Source organism: Anomaloglossus baeobatrachus, chromosome 10 (assembly GCF_048569485.1).
Source record: "Anomaloglossus baeobatrachus isolate aAnoBae1 chromosome 10, aAnoBae1.hap1, whole genome shotgun sequence".
Taxonomy (NCBI): Eukaryota; Metazoa; Chordata; class Amphibia; order Anura; family Aromobatidae; genus Anomaloglossus; species Anomaloglossus baeobatrachus.
Genome location: NC_134362.1, coordinates 55,080,653 through 55,102,692, shown reverse-complemented (window position 1 = coordinate 55,102,692; position 22,040 = coordinate 55,080,653). Strand labels below are relative to the sequence as shown.

The window sequence follows — 22,040 nt, the reverse complement described above, 5'->3', positions numbered from 1 at the left end:
AGTACTAATACTAGAACCTTCTGTCCACAGGCAAATTCTCAGAGTCTGGCAGTATGGTTGTAACATCGTTGCCGCCCTTCCTGAGCTACTTCTACATTTTTGTGGATTAAGACCATGAAGCATCCTATTTTTTCCCGAAAATTTTAAAAGATAATCCAGTATGGGAACCTCTTATGTGGGAAGGTGCCCTCCCAACTCTAAAGGTCGTCGTACTTTTCGGCCATACAGCAATTCAAACAGGAAGAACCCGGTAGAATCATGTGGCACCTCCCGGTAGGAGACGTAAAGCTGCTGCAAGTTTTTCTCCCAATTTCCCCCCTCACACGCTACATAGCAGCTAGCTGTTTGAGCGTTCTGTTGAAGTGCTCACACAACCAGTTAGTTTCAGCGTAGTAGGGGGTAGTGTGCATGTTTCTCCCAGAGGGTCTAAATTAACTTGCTTTGGAACTGGGCCCCCTGGTTGGTCAATACTTACTGCCAAACCCTACTAGACTAAAGATGTCCAGTAAAGCTTGAGCCATGTGCGCTGCATTAATGGATGACAAGGCAATGGCTTCTGCGTAGCGGGTAGCAAAGTCTACTAGGGTCAGATTGAACTTTTTTCCGCTGGGGATGGCTGAGGGGCCTACTAAATCAATGGTAACTCTCTGGAACGGTTCTCCTATCAAAGGCATGGATTGGAGCGGGGTATGACAGGGGCTCCCCTTATCAGTCGACACACTGGACAAGAGACTATTTATGCACTTCTTGTGTGACCCTTGCCCCCTTCAACCCCTCCCCCTTCATACACACAAAACTACGTAGTAGACAGGCATGTGTCTTTGACTCCCAAGTGCCCAGCTGCAGAGATGTCGTGAGCCAAGCGCAGAAGTTGAAGTCTGTACTGCTGGGGTACCACGAGGTGATGGACATGGGTCCAGGGTTTTCCTGGGTAGGATGCAGACTTTTCCTGATAAAGAAGATTCTTCTCCCATCTATACACCCCCCGATTTCCTCCCACAGATCTGGCAGCCGCACTGCTGACAAGCTCTGAAGTGGGATCCGTGAGTTGGGCTTCCCTAAACTCCTTATGATTTATCTCCTCCCAGTCAATGGCCACAGTCTGGTTATCGCTGGCTCAGAGAAGGATGCTGGAAGCATGGGGATGTGCGTCATCCTCGGAAGAGGTGGCAGAAGGATCCGCATCAGGGAGCTGCTTAGCTTGGTTGCATGTGATGGCTGTGACAAACTGGCTGGAAAGTCCTTGGCATAGGTCATTCCCCAAAATAATAGGTGTGGTAAGGCCATCCATGAGCCCCACTTAAAACTCTTCCTGGTCGGTACCTGAGTCGAACCGCACACGTGCTAAAGGGATGTCCATTCGTTGGCTTCCAGCCAGAGAGATGGTCACTTGGTGACCTTGCAAATGGTGTTTTGGGGGAAACAATATCTGGGCTGACCAGGGTTGATGGACGATCCAGCATCTTGAAGTCCCTGGGCCTGAATGTCACTGACCTTGACAGGCTGGACCCATTGTAGGGTGTGGACGGGGTATATCACTTCCTACACTGTTGACATATCTCAGGGGTAGCAATCCTCAGACTTCGATGGCTCGATTAGGCAGACATTGACCAGCTGGGCCTAACAAATGGGCTCCAAGCATGGGGCCGTGGATATGGAGACAATCTTTGTCCATATGTATAACAGAGTCGTGATTTAGGAGATAGCGGCAAGCTTAAGAAGCTGGTCGAGCACAGCAAGATATTTAGCCAGATGGCCGAATTGTTCCAGCCTGGGTTCTTTAAGTGAATTTGTGAGCTCAGCGTTTAGCAGTGAAGCAGTTGTGATCCTCCAGCTGGAACCATAGATCCTATGCTGAAGTCCTGTAGAATGAAGGAATGACAGCAGCAAGGACCTTTTTTATACCCCTCAGTTCTCAATTCAGGTTATTGTGTCTTACAGGATTAGTGGGAGATGGTGGTTCTCTCACTGGTAGCTAGTTCAATACAGCTGCATAATTTTCCTTTGATTAATGTAGTGAAAGGAGCTGAGGCAATCCACACTTAACAGAGAATATGGCTCTGGTCAGTCTGACATGAAACAATGGCGAACTTCTCTTGATTTACCAAACAAAGGAACAATATATCTGGCCTAATTAAGAACAGTTCACCCCTCACACAAGTGGCCAGATGCTAAGTAGTCATAAGCCCTTCCCTTGTGATGCAACACAATCTTTAACAGTGCAATGTGCATTGTTGACAATTCGCCATGTAGAGCCTCTCTGGAATGAGGTGTCATAAGCAGGTGGTGGCAGCACTATTTGACTTGGGAGGACAGTGTGCTTGTCTCTCAATATTCTCAAAATTACAGATGACTAAATGTGTTAAAAAAATGCATTTGGCCAACAGATAGTCATATGTCAGGCTTACAAGGTAATTGAGGTTATACTGGTGACCTAAAGGTTTATTATTCTACCTCCACAACAACTATGGCCCTATAAAAGGAAGCTTTCACTAAAAGATCAATCCTTTTGACGAGTGTCTGTGACAGGTTTACGATAAGTGACACTTCTGTTTTTGTACTAAACTTTATTTAAAAAAAAAAATGAATTACAGAAGTGGCATTACATTTTCTAGGCTGTCTACTTTTCTACTGAAAAAGTAAAAGAGAACTTTGAAAAAACAAACTGAAATGATAAGGCTCGGTTCACACACTAAGGGTTCGCTCACATCTGAGTATAAAAAAAATACGTAACTGCTTACCGGTTGTATGTTTTTTCTGAACCCATGACAGCACCCTTATATCGTGGTGCAGTCATGGGGTGAGGGAAAAAATCTGTTAGATTTTGATCCAGAAAAGTTGGAAGAGTGAATTCAGTTTGGTATTCTTTATGTCAGGTGAGTGTGCGATTATTTTCTCGCCTAGCGTCTGTATGCCATCTGTTTTTTTTCTTAACTGCTATTATTCTGCATTCATACAGAACCATTTGCAGTGTTCTGTGCTACAGAATGGTAATGTATCCGTAAACGAACAGCATACGGATGCGATTTCTTTTTCGCAGGCCGATAACAGCGGAGGAATAACTTGCAGATCAGTACTGCATCACTGTTTAACATTGACGTGAGTGCAATGTGATTTTTTTTATTGGCGTGTACTTGGCGTATTTATACGCAGATGTTGGCGAACCCTGAGGCTGTATCTCGATTTGCATGTCTCTGTGGGATCCATTCCTGCTGTTCCCTAGGAAAAAAAAAAAAAACAGATGCAAACCCGTCTGTACAAACATAGCTTGAATATGAGCTTTAACCGTGGTTAATCATCCGTTATATGTTCCGGGCAACAAGCCGTCCACGCTTTGCCTTTTTACGTTCCAGGGAGAGCCATTGCTTTTTCCACAGTGCACGGAGATATAAAATGTTAACTTTTAGTCAGGTCCCTCCAAAAAAATAGGGTGAAATAAAAGAAAATATACCCCCTTCTTGGTTTGGGGCTTTAAACGGTTTGCAACAATTAGCAAAATTCCAACAGGAGATTAAAAGGGCGAGTTAAATCTGTTGTAATTCCAAGGTGGTGGGTTGTTATAGCCTCCAAAGTTCTAAAAAAAGAAGAAATAACACATCAGGACTGAAAAAGATGGACAATGTGAAAACTAAAAGGGGCCACAATTTGGGTAATTTAGTTTGTACTTACCTGAAACCATGGTCCATAATTCTGAGGAGGCCCGCTCATATAATGTGGATTAAAAGGCATTCCTTGATGTGGATTAAACGGCATTCCTGGATATGGATTAAAATGCATTCTTTGTTGTGGATTAAAATGCATTCTTTGTTGTGGATTAAAATGCATTCTTTGTTGTGGATTAAAATGCATTCTTTGTTGTGGATTAAAATGCATTCTTTGTTGGTGATTTGTCCCCCTGAACATGTTATTTGCTAGAGATACAGGTTGTGGTGCTTGAGGAGGGAAATCTGGTTGTATTAAAGGTCTTGGTGCATAATCCTTTGCTGTAGGGGTTTGTTGAGGCTTACTTTGGACTGGTTTAGTGAATGTTAGCCCCTCAGTTTTTTGTGTAGCGGATTCAGTTGTACTTGTATTTGTTGTAGAAGATGCTACAGGTGAAACTGCAGGTTTTGGAACTTCTGGGGTTGAAATATTGACCTTTACAGAGGGGTCACTGGATTCAGTTTTGGCTTTTTTATTGCTTTCATCTCCTTCACCCCTGCATGGGAGAACAAATAGAAAAAAATACATGTTGTAAAATACTGTGCATTTGGGCTGGGATCAATGGGGATATTCTGAGCACCACTACCCATCGTGAATTTTGGTTGGAATCCATATGGAAAGCAGTTTGATAAGTGATGTGAAAATGTCACTTAAATCCATCTGGAATTCCACTTCACTTAAATCCATCTGGAATTCCACCACTTAAAACCATCTGGAATTGTTACACTTCACTTAAATCCATCTGGAACTTCACTTAAATCCATCTGGAAAATCCATCTGGAAAGCAGTTCGATAAGTTACGAGAAAACCACGTTCACAAAGTTGAAAAGCATTTGGAAAACAATTTGGAACATTTTAAAATATTTAGATTTTCAGCACCAAAATCAGCACAAAGAAAGAGAGATGAAAAAATCTCTGAACAATGCAAGAAAATCAGATGAATCCGATGAATAAAATCTTCATACTTTATTTGTACATGGCATAATAAAACTTCATGATTGTATATCTCTGCCATCATAGAGTTTTCTTATTCCATGTACAAATAAAGTATGAAGATTTTATTTTTCGGATTCTCCTGATCTCGCATTGTTCCTTCCATGGTCGTGGCTTTCACGACTGGAGTCCCTGGAAATACGCGGTATCAGTTGTGAAATTGGTGGTGCGTTCCTACATATTAGCTAATGCAAAAGCACCCTAAGGCTGCATTAACACATCTATGTGAAGTGTCGGTGTGCTGACGGAGTTTTTTTTTTTTTTTTTTTTAATCTGAGAGTGCACAGTCCCATATAAAAAAGAGAATTTTGTTTACTTACCGTAAATTCTTTTTCTTATAGTTCCGTAATGGGAGACCCAGACCATGGGTGTATAGCTTCTGCCTCCGGAGGACACACAAAGTACTACACTAAAAAGTGTAGCCCCTCCCTCCGAGCATATACACCCCCTGGATAACCAAATTTAGCCAGTTTAGTGCAAAAGCTGAAGGAGAGTAGCCACCCACAAGTAGAGATAGAGCAAGAACCGAAACAACCGGAGCCTCTGTCTACAACAACAGCCGGTGATAACACGCGGAGCAAGAAACTGCCAAAAGGCAACAGGGAGGGTGCTGGGTCTCCCATTACGGAACTATAAGAAAAAGAATTTACGGTAAGTAAACAAAATTCTCTTTTTCTTCATCGTTCCTATGGGAGACCCAGACCATGGGACGTCTCAAAGCAGTCCATGGTTGGGAATAAACAGAAAACTGAGAAGTAGGCGAAACCTAACTTCACCAATGGGCGACAGCCGCCTGAAGGATGCGTCTGCCCAAGCTCGCATCTGCCGAAGCATGAGCATGCACTTGGTAGTGCTTCGAAAAGGTATGCAGACTAGCCCAAGTGGCAGCCTGACCGACCTGCTGAGCCGTGGCCTGGTGCCTGAGAAACCAAGAGGCACCGACAGCTCTGGTCGAGTGTGCCTTGATCCCCGGCGGGGGAGGCACTTGAGTACACTGGTAGGCATCGGAAATGGCCGACCTAATCCAACGAGCTAGGGTCGGCTTAGAAACCGAGAGGCCCTCACGCCGACCGGTGGTCAGCACAAAAAGAGAGGTGCGCCGCCTAACAACAGCGGTGCTAAACACATAGATCCGGAGCGCCCGCACCAGATCCAGAGTATGCAACGCTTTTTCAAAGCGATGAACAGGAGCAGGACAAAAGGAAGGCAGGGAAATGTCCTGGTTAAGGTGGAAAGGAGAAACCACCTTAGGGAGAAAGTCCGGAGTCGGATGGAGAACCACCTTGTCTTGATGAAAAAACAAAAAAGGTGACTCCGAAGAGAGCGCAGTCAAATCAGAGACTCTCCTGAGGGAAGTTATGGCCACTAGAAAGACCACTTTCTGTGAAAGACGAGACAAAGAAACCTCCCTAAGAGGCTCAAAAGGGGGGTTTCTGGAAAGCCGTGAGGACCAGATTAAGGTCCCAGGGATCCAAGGGCCGCCGGTAAGGCGGAATGCTGTGAGATGCGCCCTGCATGAAAGAGCGCACCTGAGCCAGCCGAGCGATACGCCACTGGCACAACACTGACAGAGCCGAGACCTGTCCCTTGAGGGAATTGAGGGATAGTCCTAGCTGCGGACGGACTGCAGAAAGGACAGAAGGGTCGGCAAGGAAAAAAGGCCAAGAAGCATGGCCGGAAGAGCGACACCAGGACAGGAAAATTCTCCAGGTCCTGTGATAGATTTTGGCCAAGGAATACTTCCGAGCCCGAGTCATAGTGGAGATGACTTCAGGAGAGATACCAGAAGTCGTCAAGATCCAGGACTCAAGAGCCACGCCGTCAATCTGAGAGCCGCAGATTTCAGGCGGAAAAACGGACCTTGTGAGAGAAGGTCTGAACGGTCCGGAAGATGCCACGGCACCTCTACGGACAGATGGAGCAGGTCTGGGTACCAAGCTCGCCTGGGCCAGTCTGGAGCAATGAGAATTATTATTATTATTATTATTATTTATTTATAGAGCACCATTAATTCCATGGTGCTGTACATGAGAAGGGGGTTACATACAAAATACGTATACAAGTTACAGTAGACAGACTAGTACAGAGGGAAGAGGGCCCTACCCTTGCGGGCTTACATTCTATAGGATTATGGGGAGGAGACAATAGGTGGGGTGTAGGTCAGGCGGCAGCTCCGCACGGTGGTCGGGCGGCAGCTCCGCACGGTGGTCGGGCGGCAGCTCCGCACGGTGGTCGGGCGGCAGCTCCGCACGGTGGTCGGGTGGCAGCTCCGCACGGTGGTCGGGCGGCAGCTCCGCACGGTGGTCGGGCGGCAGCGAGTTCATTGTAGATTGTAGGCATTTCGGAACAGGTGCGTTTTCAGGTTCCGTTTGAAGTTTGCAAGGGTAGGGGATAGTCTGACGTGTTGAGGCAGCGAGTTCCAGGAGACTGGGGATGCTCGGGAGAAGTCTTGGAGTCGGTTGTGTGAGGAGCGAATGAGAGAGGAGGAGAGGAGGAGATCTTGGGAGGACCGGAGGTGACGTGTTGGAGTGTAGTGGGAGAGTAGTTCGGAGATGTACGGAGGGGAAAGATTATGCACAGCTTTGTAGGTCAGTGTTAGAAGTTTGAATTGGATACGGTGGAAGATTGGAAGCCAGTGGAGGGACATGCAGAGAGGAGAAGCGGGGTGGTATTGAGGAGAGAGGTGGATCAGTCGGGCAGCAGAGTTAAGGATGGACTGGAGAGGGGCAAGCGTGTTGGCAGGGAGGCCACAGAGGAGGATGTTACAGTAGTCGAGGCGGGAGATTATGAGGGCATGCACTAGCATTTTAGTTGATTGCAAATTGAGGAAAGGGCGGATTCTGGAAATATTTTTGAGTTGAAGACGGCAGGAGGTGGTGAGGGATTGGATGTGTGGTATGAAGGATAAGGCAGAGTCAAAGGTCACTCCGAGGCAGCGAACTTTGGGTACTGGCGAGAGCGTGGTGTTATTTATTGTAATAGATAGATTAGGTGGAGAGTGTAGGTGAGACGGAGGAAAGATGATTAGTTCAGTTTTGGCCACATTGAGCTTTAGGAAGCGAGAGGAGAAGAAGGAGGATATAGCAGATAGACATTTCGGGATTTTGGACAGCAGAGATGTGGCATCTGGGCCAGAGAGGTAGATCTGGGTGTCGTCGGCATATAGGTGGTATTGGAAGCCATGGGACTTTATGAGTTGTCCCAGGCCAAATGTGTAGATAGAGAAAAGTAGGGGTCCTAGGACAGAGCCTTGAGGGACGCCCTCCATTCTGAGCTTGCGCAGGACTCTGAGCAAGAGCTAGAGAGGGAAACACGTAAGACAGACGAAACTGGGACAAATCTTGAACCAGCGCGTCCGCTGCAAAGGCCTGAGGAACGTAGGAGCGAAGATCCACTTCCGGAGTGCCCCCCTTGCGGCAGAGTGACCGAAACACTGCCGAATGCAGAGCCCACACGCCGCTGTCCACGGTTTGACGGCTGAGATAATCTGCCTCCCAGTTTTCCACGCCTGGGATGTGGACTGCGGATATGGTGGACTTGGAGTCCTCCGTCCACTGAAGGATGCGTTGAACCTCCAACATTGCCAGGCGGCCGAGTGTTCCGCCCTGGCAGTTGATGTAGGCAACCGCTGTTGCGTTGTCTGACCGGACTCGAATGTGCTTGCCCGCCAAAAGGTGGTGAAAGGCTAAGAGATCTAGAAGCACAGCTCTGATTTCCAGCACATTGATCGAGAGGGCTGATTCGGACGGGGTCCGAGTGCCCTGCGCTCTGTGGTGGAGATATACTGCTCCCCAGCCGGATAGACTACAAAGGCAAAAAGAACCTGTGGAAAAAAAGCGCATAGGGTCTTACCCTGACAAACAGGGGGTAAAGAAGAGTAATCCTACTCATCAATCAGGGTTGTGACAGGCACAAGTCCTGTAGCAGCATGTGTGTGGATCGCGGCAGCAGTACCCCAAGCGGCAGATAACAGAGAGAGGTAGTGGAACGGGGCTTTAAAAACCGCGCCAAAGATCCCTGAGATTGAGATTTGATGTATCTTGTGCTTGCTGGTCCTGAGGAAGGGAGCTGAGCCTCCTGAAACGCGTAGACCTATGCCAAAATAAAAATACATTAATTCAAGATTACATCTGGGATCTTTGGCACGGTTTTTAAAGCCCCGTTCCACTACCTCTCTCTGTTATCAGCCGGATAGACTGGCATCCGTGGTGAGGATCACCCGGGACGGGGCCAGGAAGGAGCGTCCCTGAAGAGAGAGGGGCCGAAGCCACCACTGAAGGGAGCCCCTGGTCTGTGGCGACAGAGCCACTAACCTGTGCAAGGAGCAAGGTCGCTTGTCCCAACAGCGGAGAATGTCCAGCTGCAGAGGACGCAGATGGAACTGGGCAAAGGAACCGCTTCCATTGACACCACCATCTGACCCAGCACCTGCATTAGGTGCCTGATGGAATGACGGCGGGGCCTCAGCAAAGGGCGCACCGCCAGTGGAGGGACTACTGTTTGACTAAGGGCAGGTTCACCAGTGCCGGCAGAGTCTCGAATTGCATCCCTAGGTACATGAGCTTCTGGGTCGGAGTCAGAGTGGACTTGGGAAAAGGACAAGCCACCCGAATTGGACTAGAGTGGCGAGAGTGAGCGAGGCACTCCGCTGACAGTCTGCACTGGATGAAGCCTTGACTAGAAGGCCGTCCAGGAAAAGGGATTACTGTCAACCCCCGGAGGTGCAGAACCGCAACCACTGCTGCCATGACCCTGATGAATACTCGAGGGGCTGTGGCTAACCCGAAGAGAAGAGCCACGAATTGGAAATGTTCCTCTCCGATTGCAAAACGTAGCCAACGCTGGAGTGAAACTGCAATTGGCACATGCAGATAAGCATCTCTGATGTCGAGGATGCTAGGAAATCTCCTTGGGTCATTGAGGCAATGACTGATCGCAGAGACTCCATGCGAAAATGCCGCACCTGAACATGCTTTTTGAGAAGCTTGAGATCCAGGATGGGCCGGAAGGAACCGTCCCTTTCGGGGACTAGGAAGAGATTTGAGTAGAAACCTCTGAACCGTTCCCAGGCGGGAACCGGTACAATTACTCCGTTGGCCTGCAAGGGTGCCACGGCCTGTGAGAAGGCGGCGGCCTTGGAGCAGGGGGGAGTTGACAGAAAAAATCTGTTTGGCGGGCTGGATAGAATTCTATCCTGTAGCCGTGGGAGGTGATATCCCGCACCCACTGATCGGAGATGTGTTGAAACCACACGTCGCCAAAAGCGGGAGAGCCTGCCACAGACCAAGGACATTGCTGGCGCAGCCAGATAGTCAAGAGGAGGCTGCCTTAGTGGCAGCAGGTCCTGCTCTGAGGACGCGGCTTCGTGCGTCATATGGGTTTTTGGTCCTTGGCTGAGTTAGTGGATGAGGCCGAGGGCTTAGAGGACGACCAGTTGGAGGAACGAAAGGAACGAAACCTCGACTGGATCCTGCCCTGGACAGGTTTCCTGGTTTTGTTTGTGGCATGGAAGTACTCTTCCCGCCAGTAGCTTCCTGAATAATTTCATCCAGTTGTTCACCGAACAGCCTGGGCCCAGCAAATGGGAGCCCAGCAAGGTACTTCATTGAAGAAGCGTCTGCCTTCCACTCTCGAAGCCACAAGATCCTGCGCATAGCGAGAGAATTAGCCGAAGCCACCGCAGTGCGGTGAGAAGCCTCCAGCATGGCAGACATGGCATAGGATGAAAAGGCTGAAACCTGGAAGTTAAGGCAACCATTTCGGGCATAGAGTCCCTGGTGAGGGAATGCATCTCCTCTATAGAAGCAGAGATGGCTATGAGAGCCCACACTGCTGCAAAAGATGGGGAGAACGAGACCCCTGCCGCCTCAGATACAGATTTGGCCAGAAGGTCAACCTGGCGGTCAGTTACTCTTCCCGCCAGGGAATCCTTAAGAGAGGTGTCATCAGCCACTGATACAACTGTCCGGGCTGAGAGTCTAGACACCGGAGGGTCTACCTTTGGTGAATGAGCCCACTCCTTGACCACCTCTGGTCGAAACGGAAAACGGTCATCAGAACCACGCTTTGGGCAGCGTCTGTCAGGACAGGCCCTAGGCTTGGTCACAGTGGCCTGAAAACTGGAGTGGTTAAGGAACACACTCCTTGTTCTCTTGGGCGAGGTAAACTGGTGCTTTCTTGCCAGAGAGGGTTGCTCCTCTGATACAGGCGGATTGAGGTCCAGTACAAAATTAATGGACGCAATCAAATCACTAGCATCTGCGTCACTTTCAGGCAGATCAATGGGGTACATGGAGGTAGCGTCCAAGCCCCCAGTAAAGGCATCCTCCTCGTCCTGCGAGTCAGCTCGTGAATCAGAGCCGCGGGACGAGGAAGGAGAGGGGACCCTGCGTCTCCTTTTAGGAGGACGGGGTCTGAGACCAGATGGAGAATCCTCTGTGAGCTTTGCTGAGCAAGCCGTAGCAGCAGAAGCGCCCTGAGAAGGGGGCTGATGCATGCTCAGCAGAGTCCGGGACAGGTGTCCCATGGAGAGAAGGATTCTGCCCAAGCCGGGGGTTCAGCCACCAGAGCCGGAGCAGCCGGAGGAACCACTGGGGATGAGACTCCAAGCTGAGGCACCACCATGTTAGAGCAGGCATCACAATGTGGTTATGTGCTCGGTACAGGCAGTAGGAGCCTACATGCAGTGCATATTGAGTACAGCCTTGCAGTCTTGCTGCTCGTGTGAGACATGCTGCTGAAGTGGGGGCTCTGAGTCAGAATGACCCCCAGCAGAGTATATAAGCAGAGTATATAATATAAGCAGGTCCACAACTGGAGGTTGTGGCTTGCCATACCGTCTGACATTCTGCCAACCCCTCTCTGTGCCCTCCAGATCCCACAGCCCGGACCCCCAGAGAGATACTGCAGCCAGCGCCGATTGCTGTGCTGACATAAGAACGCTGATAAAATGGCGCTTCTGCCCAAGCCGGAGCGAGGAGAGGGGGCGGGGCCTACTCTAAGAGCGGGATCCCGAGGGCCAAGGAGATATACAGGGGAGGGAAACATTTCCTCAGAGAGGAGTGTCCCTCTCCTGAGCCGAACGGCCGCTGGGCGGAGCCGCACTGTCCCTCTGCATGATTGGCATGCAGGGGCAGTGAAAACAAAACTAGGCCTCAGGCGAAGCCGGGGCCTAAATTTAACGATGCGGCCGGCGCGCAGGCACCATCGGCGCGGTTCTCTGGTGAAAACCAGAAAACCGTCCGGAAATGTCAGAATACATACACAGAAAAAAAGAAAAAGTAGCGCATATGAGGAGTACCCGATGGTCTGAGATTAGATTTAGAAGAGTTTGAATTTGCTCACCTGGTGAGGTTGTGCGCCCTCGCACAACCCCGGTATTAGTTGAATAGATCCTCCGGATGAACGGGGGTTTGGATCCTTGGTATCAATGCTGTTAGGTCGTAGTCTTTAATGGAGATATCCGGATTCGGGACCGCTGGTTCCTCCTGGGATCCCCGGCACTCTGGGTCTTGGAGTGTTACAACGATCCACCGTTCTCCAGCTGAAAGTTTCACTTTGGAGTGGAGATGCCTGTGTCTTTCTGCAGCTCTGACCGATTCCCTCAAAGGGAGTGAGCATGTAGTAGAAAGATGGATTATCGGTCTGGCGAGCGCTGATAATACACAGGTTCCGTTGAAGGTTAAATTAGATAGTTAGATACAATACAACGCGTTTCAGCAATATATCAGGATACCTGAGGAAAGCATTGATATATTGCTGAAACGCGTTGTATTGTATCTAACTAACAGGAGCATTCTAAAAAATATTTTAACAATAAAATAATTTAACCTTCAACGGAACCTGTGTATTATCAGCGCTCGCCAGACCGATAATCCATCTTTCTACAGAATACATACACAGCACACTCTCCCCAACAATAAAGTACAAGGGACCCCCGGATAATAACGTCTCAGATACTTAGCTTGTGACACGCAGGGCCAGGTCCCTGAGGGATGAGTGCTCCGTCCGGCAGGATCCTGAAAGGGCTGCGGATGGAGACCGGTCTCCTGCAAGGCAGGGAGAACCGTGCTGGCTCCCACTTCAAGCCAGAGCCCGAGGGATGGTGAAGGAGCGCGGCATGTAAGGCTCCAGCCCTGAAATCAACCTTAACAACACCGCCGACACAGTGGGGTGAGAAGGGACATGCCGGGAGTCCAGGCTTGGACCCGCTTTTCTTCAAACTCTTTCCAAAAATCAAAATCAGATGAGAATGCATGTGTGGATGTGTGCCTCCTGAACACAAAGCATTGAACTGGCTATATTTGGTTATCCAGGGGGTGTATATGCTCGGAGGGAGGGGCTACACTTTTTAGTGTAGTACTTTGTGTGTCCTCCGGAGGCAGAAGCTATACACCCATGGTCTGGGTCTCCCATAGGAACGATGAAGAAATGTTAAATATTTTATTGGTTTTCATGAAAAGCAGAACAAGTCACAACACGTAATTACATTTTACATACCAAATTAAGAATATAGGGACCAAGAAGTTCAACCAAAAAAAAAGGGAATTTTGTTTACTTACCGTAAATTCCTTTTCTTCTAGCTCCTATTGGGAGACCCAGACAATTGGGTGTATAGCTTCTGCCTCTGGAGGCCACACAAAGTATTACACTTTTAAAAAAGTGTAACCCCTCCCCTCTGCCTATACACCCTCCCGTGGACCACGGGCTCCTCAGTTTGGTGCAAAAGCAGGAAGGAGAAAACTTATAAATTGTTCTAGGGTAAATTCAATCCGAAGGATGTTCGGAGAACTGAAGACCATGAACCAAAAGAATAAAACAACATCAACAACATGTGTACACAAAAGAACAACCAGCCCGAAGGGCACAGGGGCGGGTGCTGGGTCTCCCAATAGGAGCTAGAAGAAAAGGAATTTACGGTAAGTAAACAAAATTCCCTTTTTCTTTGTCGCTCCATTGGGAGACCCAGACAATTGGGACGTCCAAGAGCAGTCCCTGGGTGGGTAAAACAATACCTCAATAAAAAGAGCCGAAAAACGGCCCCCTCTTACAGGTGGGCAACCGCCGCCTGGAGGACTCGCCTACCTAGACTGGCGTCTGCCGAAGCATAGGTATGCACTTGATAGTGCTTCGTGAAAGTGTGCAGACTAGACCACGTAGCTGCCTGACACACCTGCTGAGCCGTCGCCCGGTGCCGCAATGCCCAGGACGCCCCTACGGCTCTGGTAGAATGGGCTTTCAACCCTGAAGGGAGCGGAAGCCCAGAAGTACGGTAGGCCTCGAGAATCGGTTCCTTGATCCACCGAGCCAAGGTTGACTTGGAGGCCTGAGAGCCCTTATGCTGGCCAGCGACAAGGACAAAGAGCGCGTCTGAACGGCGCAGGGGCGCCGTGCGAGACACGTAGAACCGGAGTGCTCTCACTAGATCCAAAGAGTGCAAATCCTTTTCACACTGGTGAATTGGATTAGGGCAAAAGGAAGGCAAGGAGATATCCTGATTTAGATGAAAAGGGGATACCACCTTAGGGAGAAATTCCGGGACAGGACGCAGAACCACCTTATCCTGGTGAAACACCAGGAAGGGGGCTTTGCATGACAGCGCTGCAAGCTCAGACACTCTCCGAAGTGATGTGACTGCCACGAGGAATGCCACCTTCTGAGAAAGACGAGAGAGAGAGACATCCCGCAGCGGCTCAAAAGGCGGCTTTTGAAGAGCCGTCAGGACCCTGTTAAGATCCCAAGGTTCCAACGGACGTTTGTAAGGTGGAACCATGTGGCAAACCCCCTGCAGGAACGTGCGGACCTGCGGAAGTCTGGCTAGACGCGTTTGAAAAAATACGGAGAGCGCCGACACTTGGCCCTTGAGAGAGCCGAGGGACAAACCCTTGTCCATTCCAGATTGTAGGAATGAAAGAAATGTGGGTAAGGCAAACGGCCATGGAGGAAAACCGTTATCAGAGCACCAGGACAAGAAGATTTGCCAAGACCTGTGATAGATCTTGGCGGACGTTGGCTTCCTGGCTTGTCTCATGGTGGCAATGACATCCTGAGATAACCCTGAAGACGCTAGGAGCCAGGACTCAATGGCCACACAGTCAGGTTGAGGGCCACAGAATTCAGATGGAAAAACGGGCCTTGTGACAGCAAGTCTGGGCGGTCTGGAAGTGCCCACGGTTGACCCACCGTGAGATGCCACAGATCCGGATACCACGACCGCCTCGGCCAGTCTGGAGCGACGAGAATGGCGCGACGGCAGTCGGACCGGATCTTGCGTAGTACCCTGGGCAGCATCGCCAGAGGGGGAAACACATATGGCAGTCGAAACTGCGACCAATCCTGGACCAAAGCGTCCGCTGCCAGAGCTCTGTGATCCTGAGACCGTGTCTTGAAGGCCGGAACCTTGTTGTTGTGTCGTGGCGCCATGAGATCGACGTCCGGCGTTCCCCAGCGGCGACAGATCTCTCGAAACACGTCTGGGTGTAGAGACCATTCCCCCGCGTCCATGCCCTGACGACTGAGAAAATCTGCTTCCCAGTTTTCTACGCCCGGGATGTGAACTGCGGAGATGGTGGAGTCTGTGGCTTCCACCCACTGCAGAATCCGCCGGACTTCCTGGAAGGCTTGACGACTGCGAGTGCCGCCTTGGTGGTTGATGTAGGCGACGGCAGTGGCGTTGTCTGACTGGATTCGGATCTGCCTGCCCTCCAGCCACCGATGGAAAGCCAATAGGGCTAGATATACTGCCCTTATCTCCAGGATATTGATCTGAAGGGACGATTCTATTGGAGTCCAGGTTCCTTGAGCCCTGTGGTGGAGAAAGACCGCTCCCCAACCTGATAGGCTCGCGTCCGTGGTGACCACAGCCCAGGTTGGGGGTAGGAAGGATTTTCCCCGGGACAGAGATGTGGGTAGGAGCCACCACTGAAGTGATGTTTTGGTTGCGAGGGAAAGAGAGATGTTCTTGTCGAGGGAAGCCGAACTCTTGTCCCATTTGCGAAGAATGTCCCATTGGAGTGGCCGTAGATGGAATTGCGCGAACGGCACTGCCTCCATGGCTGCAACCATCTTCCCCAGGAACTGCATGAGGCGCCTTAAGGGGTGTGACTGACTCCGAAGAAGTGACTGCACCCCCGCCTGCAGAGAAAGCTGTTTGTCCCGTGGTAGCTTGACTAACGCTGGCTGGGTATGAAACTCCATCCCGAGGTAAGTCAGTGATTGGGACGGCGTCAAGTTGGATTTCGGGAAATTGATGATCCACCCGAACTGCTGGAGAGTCTCCAGAGTGACGGTAAGACTTCGTTGACATGCCACCCGAGAAGGGGCCCTGACTAGGAGATCGTCCAAGTAAGGGATCACCGAGTGGCCCTGAGAGTGCAGGACCGCCACGACGGATGCCATGACTTTGGTGAAAACCCGTGGGGCTGTCGCCAGGCCGAAAGGCAATGCCACGAACTGGAGGTGTTCGTCCCCGATGGCGAAACGCAGGAAACGTTGATGTTCGGGTGCGATCGGCACATGGAGATAAGCATCTTTGATGTCGATCGAAGCTAGGAAGTCTCCTTGTGACATCGAGGCGATGACCGAGCGGACAGATTCCATCCGAAACCGTCTGGTTCTCACATGTCTGTTGAGCAGCTTGAGGTCCAGAACGGGACGGAATGACCCGTCCTTTTTTGGCACCACGAACAAGTTGGAGTAAAATCCACGACCACGTTCCTGAAGGGGAACGGGAATCACAACACCTTCTATCTTTAGAGCGTCCACTGCCTGAAAAAGTGCGTCGGCCTGTGCGGGGGGTGGGGAGGTTCTGAAGAAACGAGCCGTAGGTCGAGAGCTGAACTCTATCCTGTAACCATGAGACAGAATGTCTCTCACCCGTCGGTCTTGAACATGTGGCCACCAGGCGTCGCCAAAGCGGGAGAGCCTGCCACCGACCGAGGATGTGGCTAGAGGAGGCCGAGAGTCATGTGGAGGCCGTCTTGGAGGCAGTGCCTCCCGCGGCCTTTTGGGGGCGTGACTTGGACCGCCACGCATAGGAGTTCCTCTGGCCTTTCTCCGGCCGATTGGACGAAGAGGATTGGTTCTTGGCGGAGGGACGAAAGGACCGAAACCTCGATTGGATTTTCCTCTGCTGAGGTCTCTTAGGTTTGGACTGGGGTAAGGAGGAGTCCTTTCCCGAGGATTCCTTAATAATCTCATCCAACCGTTCGCCAAACAAACGGTTGCCAGAAAAAGGCAAACCAGTTAAGAACCTTTTGGAAGCAGAGTCTGCTTTCCATTCGCGCAGCCACATGGCCCTGCGGACTGCCACGGAGTTAGCGGATGCCACAGCCGTACGGCTAGCGGAGTCCAGGACGGCGTTCATGGCGTAGGACGAAAATGCTGATGCCTGAGAGGTCAATGAAGAAACATGCGGAGCAGAATTCCGCGTGACGGCATTAATCTCAGTCAGACATGCCGAGATTGCTTGGAGAGCCCACACGGCCGCAAAGGCCGGGGCGAAAGACGCGCCCGTGGCCTCATAAATAGACTTCACCAAGAGCTCTGTCTGTCAGTGGCATCCTTCAGGGATGAGCCATCGGCAACAGACACAACGGACCTAGCAGCCAATCTAGAGACTGGAGGATCCACCTTGGGAGAGTGTGCCCAGCCCTAACGACTTCAGGTGGAAAGGGGTAACACGTGTCAGTGAGCCGCTTAGCAAAGCGCTTGTCCGGAACCGCTCTGGGCTTCTGGACAGCGTCCCTGAAGTTAGAGTGATCAAAAAACGTATTGCGCGTACGTTTGGGGAATCGAAATTGGTGTTTCTCCTGCTGAGAAGCCGGCTCCTCTGCAGGAGGAGGTGTGGGTGAGAGATCCAACACCTGGTTGATGGACGAGATAAGATCATTTACTAAGGTGTCCCCCTCAGGGACATCAAGGTTAAGGGTGAAGTCAGGGTCAGAGCCCTGAGCTCCCACGTCCGCCTCGTCTTCCTGAGAGTCCTCAAGCTGGGATCTAGAGCAGCGTGAGGAGGCCGGGGAAGAGTCCCAGCGAGGCCGTTTAGCCGGCCTGGGGCTGCGATCCGGGCAGGAATCCTCCGCCTGTGACCTAGGGACTATCCTGGGAGCGTGCTGCGGCGCGGACCTAGAAGGGCCTGGAGGAGATAAACTAACAGGGGCCGGGGCCTGTGAAGGGCCCGGTCTGGACTGCAATGCCTCAAGGAGCTTAGATGACCATTTGTCCATAGACTGTGCAATGGATTGAGAAAGTGACTGGGAGAGTTTATCAGCAAAAGATGCCAACGACGGTGACTCTGTCCCTGCAGACTGCTCAGGGGGAGCAGGGGGATCTACATGAGCCGAGGGGTCCACAAGTGCCCGAGGCTCCGGCTGAGCAAGCGTGGCAGGAGTCGAGCATTGATCACAGTGAGGGTAGGTGGATCCCGCAGGCAACATAGCCCCACAAGAGGTACAGGCCGCGAAAAAAATCTGTGCCTTAGTAGCTTTGCTCCTTATGGACGACATGCTGTTGTCTCTTAGGAGAGTGACCACTGAGGGTATATGGGAAAAGGGTATACAGCGTTTCCGAACCGATATATATCTATATCTATATATCTATATCTATCTATCTATCTATCTATATATATATCTATATATATATCTATATATATATCTATATCTATATATATATATATATCTATATATATATATATATATATATCTATATCTATATATATATATATATATATATATATATATATATATCTATATCTATATCTATATCTATATATATATATATATATATATATATATATATATATATCTATATCTATATCTATATCTATATCTATATATATATATATATATATATATATATCCCGGCACCCTAGGGGAACCAGCACCGGGTGACCGGTGTGGCTTACCGACCGCTAACGAGCGGAGTGTGTCCTCCAGATTCCCTGTCGTGGATCCCCCGGAGCTGCACCGCTGAGTAGCATCCACCGGCAGAATGCTAAAAATGGCCGCCGGAGCTCTCAGGGGGGGTGTGGAGCCGGGGGCGGCGCTAGCAAAGAGCGGGAATCTGGAGTCCCCAAGTGGTCAATGAGGGGTGGGGGGGGAAACATGCAAGTATGCTCCAGCCCTCACAGCCGACGTCATGTGTCAGTAATCCCGCCCTTACCCCTGACAGGCAGGCTCGGGGGCGGGATTTTTCGCGACTAGGCCGCGGCGAAGCCGGGGACTAAATTTAAGGCCGCGCCCGACAAGCAGGCATGGTCGGCGCCGAAGTCCGCCGAAAAAACAACGGACGGAACTACCGCGGCTTCCGGGGAGAAGGTGCGACCTCCCTCACTGTACAGTCCCCACATGGGGACACAGAGTACCTTCCAGATGCAGGGCCCGGTCCCTGGGGGTGAAGAAGCTACGGTCCGGCAGGTTCCACCAGGGGCTGCGGATGGAGCACGGTCCCAGCACATGGATGACCGTGTAGGATCCCACTTCTCCCAGAGCCGCATAAGGGATGGTGAAGGAGACGGCATGTGGCTCCAGCCTCCGTACCCGCAATGGGTACCTCAACCTTAACAACACCGCCGACATAGTGGGGTGAGAAGGGAACATGCCGGCGGCCCCATTGGGGTCCTCTTTTCTTCCATCCGACATAACTATGTATGAGAATGCATGAGTGGATGTGTGCCTCCTTCCACACAAAGCATAAAACTGAGGAGCCCGTGGTCCACGGGAGGGTGTATAGGCAGAGGGGAGGGGTTACACTTTTTTAAAAGTGTAATACTTTGTGTGGCCTCCAGAGGCAGAAGCTATACACCCAATTGTCTGGGTCTCCCAATGGAGCGACAAAGAAAAAGGATGTTTCTCTTGTACAGTAGAACCTTGGTTTAAGAGTAACTTGGTTTGAGAGCGTTTTGCAGGACAAGCAACTTTTTTTAAAAAAATTTGTAACTTGGTTTAAGAGCAATGCTTTTGCAAGAAGAGCAAATACTCACCGTGCACATTTCTGGTTCTAACCTTTCACCGCGTTCTGACCCGCTCTGGAGGTAACTTTCTGTACATATGTACTGTATACAGTATATAATATACAGCATGTCTATCAATTTGCTTTTATGGATACAGTACTGTACTCTCTTTCTGCTAACCAGTGCAGCACATTGCTTGTACTGTAATTGATTGTGCAGTATTCCTACCCCACATTTGGCTTAGTTCTGCTCTTATTTTGGGGAGAATAGATTTGGGGTTTGTTTTTTTGTGTATTGTGCTAGAATAAAGGTTGTCATATTTATACATCATTTTTCTCCATATTGTACCTCCCGCACACCAACAATTCTATTCTAAGCTAACATGCAGGTTAATTTGCTTTATGTTTTTTACTGTACAATGTTGTATTATTGTACTGTAATAATTTTATATGAATACAGTGCATTATTTTGTATTAATGCAATAAGTTTGTATAAATACAGTAAATATTTTTGGGTTGTGGAACACATTTTGTGCGTTTCAATTATTTCCTATGGGAAAATTCGCTTTGATATAAGATTAACTTGGTTTAAGAGCAGAGTCCCGGAACCAATTATGCTCGTAATCCAAGGTTCCACTGTACTTCGTTAGGACAATTATCAAATGTATCCAACACAAAAAATCCTTATGCAAGAAGACCCCTCCCCCTGCACAAAGGAAACTTATTACAAAAGAAAAGCTTCTAATAGAGAAAGTATCAAAGAGTGAGAGGAAGAAAGGGAGAGCAAAGAGGAAGAAACCACGGGGCCACCACCTACCCACCATGTCCGCACAGTCCCATATATTCTATCCTGATCCTTAAAATGGGATAAGAACTGGAACTGCTGAATTTCTCAAATCTATTTATCTTAAAGGGGTTGTCCACTACTTTTACACTGATGACCTATCCTTAGGATAAGTCATCAATGTCTGATCGGCCAGGGTCCGATACCCAGCACCCCCACCGATCAGCTGTTCTCAGTGCCAGTGGCGGCAAAAGGCAATGCTCAGTTCTGGAGCTGCCCAGTCTTGAGATAGCATCCACAGCCGGGTACTGCACATCCTCCTCTTATTTAAATCAATAGGAGCCGGACATGCAGTACCTAGCAGCGGCAGCTATCAGAAGACGGGGCAGCTCCGGAACTGAGCATTTCCGGCTGCCTACTACCATCATTGACACCAAGAACAGTTGATCAGCTGGAGGGCCCGGGTGTCGGACCCGGCCAATCAGACATTGATGACCTATCCTATGGATAGGCCATCAATGTAAAAGTAGAGGATAAACTCTTTAATGGGTCTGTGTGCTGTCTAGTACAAAAGAAAAAAGTAGGGCATTACATGGAGGTGTGAATAGAGCCTAAAGGGCACTTTACACGCTGCAATATCACTATCGATATCGAGCGTACCCGCAACCGTCGGTTGTGCGTCACGGGCAAATCGCTGCCCGTGGCGCACAACATTGCTAACACCCGTCACACGGACTTACTTGCCTAACGACGTCGCTGTGACCGGCGAACCGCCTCCTTTCTAAGGGGGCGATTCGTTCGGCGTCACTAAGCGGCCGCCCAATAGCAAAGGAGGAGCAGAGATGAGCGGCCGGAACATGCCGCCCACCTCCTTCCTTCCTCATTGCCGGTGGACGCAGGTAAGGAGATGTTCGTCGTTCCTGCGGTGTCACACATAGCGATGTGTGATACTGCAGGAACGACGAACAACCAGCGGCATGCACCACCAACGATATTATGAAAAGGAGCGACGTGTCAACGATCAACGATTTTTGACGTTTTTGCGATCGTTGATTGTCGCTCCTTGGTGTCACATGCTGCAATGTCGCTAACAACGTGACTCCGACGATATATCGTTAGCGATGTCGCAGTGTGTAAAGCACCCTTAAGGCTTTGTTTTATAAATGGTGTCTTTAGCAGCAAACATTGTGCAGCAATTTAGCTAATCGTGTATAAATGATAACCCTTACCCAGCATTTTCTTTTCTCTTCAGTTCTTTCTGTTTTAGTAGAGTTCGGTGCTCATCGTATGCATTAAGTAAACTGCAAGTAAAAATAAAACTAGTACATTTGCATTGCAACATAATGGATAACATTAAATCATATTTGTGCATATAATTTAGATTTTTCTTTTCTAAGCCCCAATTACACAGGGAACAAAATGAGAGAGCGAGTGGGAAAAAAAAGGCAACCTATAGCATTTATCACTTGAAGAGCTATAAAATGACAGCCGAATTTTGCTGAATTTTAGCTGTTCCCCATATGAGTATCGGTCAAGGAAATTGCAATTTGCATACATGTAGTTATGTGCTATCTAGACTTCACTTCTGTTCTGAGCTGCAGCCATGGCCTTT

General features: G+C 49.6%; 1 protein-coding gene across 1 annotated transcript in view; it reads right to left on the bottom strand.

Annotated features, from left to right (window-relative positions):
* Positions 1-2,562: 2,562 nt before the first annotated feature.
* LOC142255225 (pre-mRNA-processing factor 39-like) overlaps positions 2,563-22,040 on the bottom strand; it is an 85,289-nt gene continuing 65,811 nt past the window's right edge. The window contains exons 12-14 of the mRNA XM_075326739.1: positions 21,658-21,729; positions 3,670-4,198; positions 2,563-3,574 (exon numbers count right to left, since the gene is read on the bottom strand). Of these exons, the coding sequence (XP_075182854.1) occupies positions 3,512-3,574; positions 3,670-4,198; positions 21,658-21,729 (664 nt within the window). The 3' untranslated portion in view covers positions 2,563-3,511. The remainder of the gene's footprint in view (positions 3,575-3,669; positions 4,199-21,657; positions 21,730-22,040) is intronic.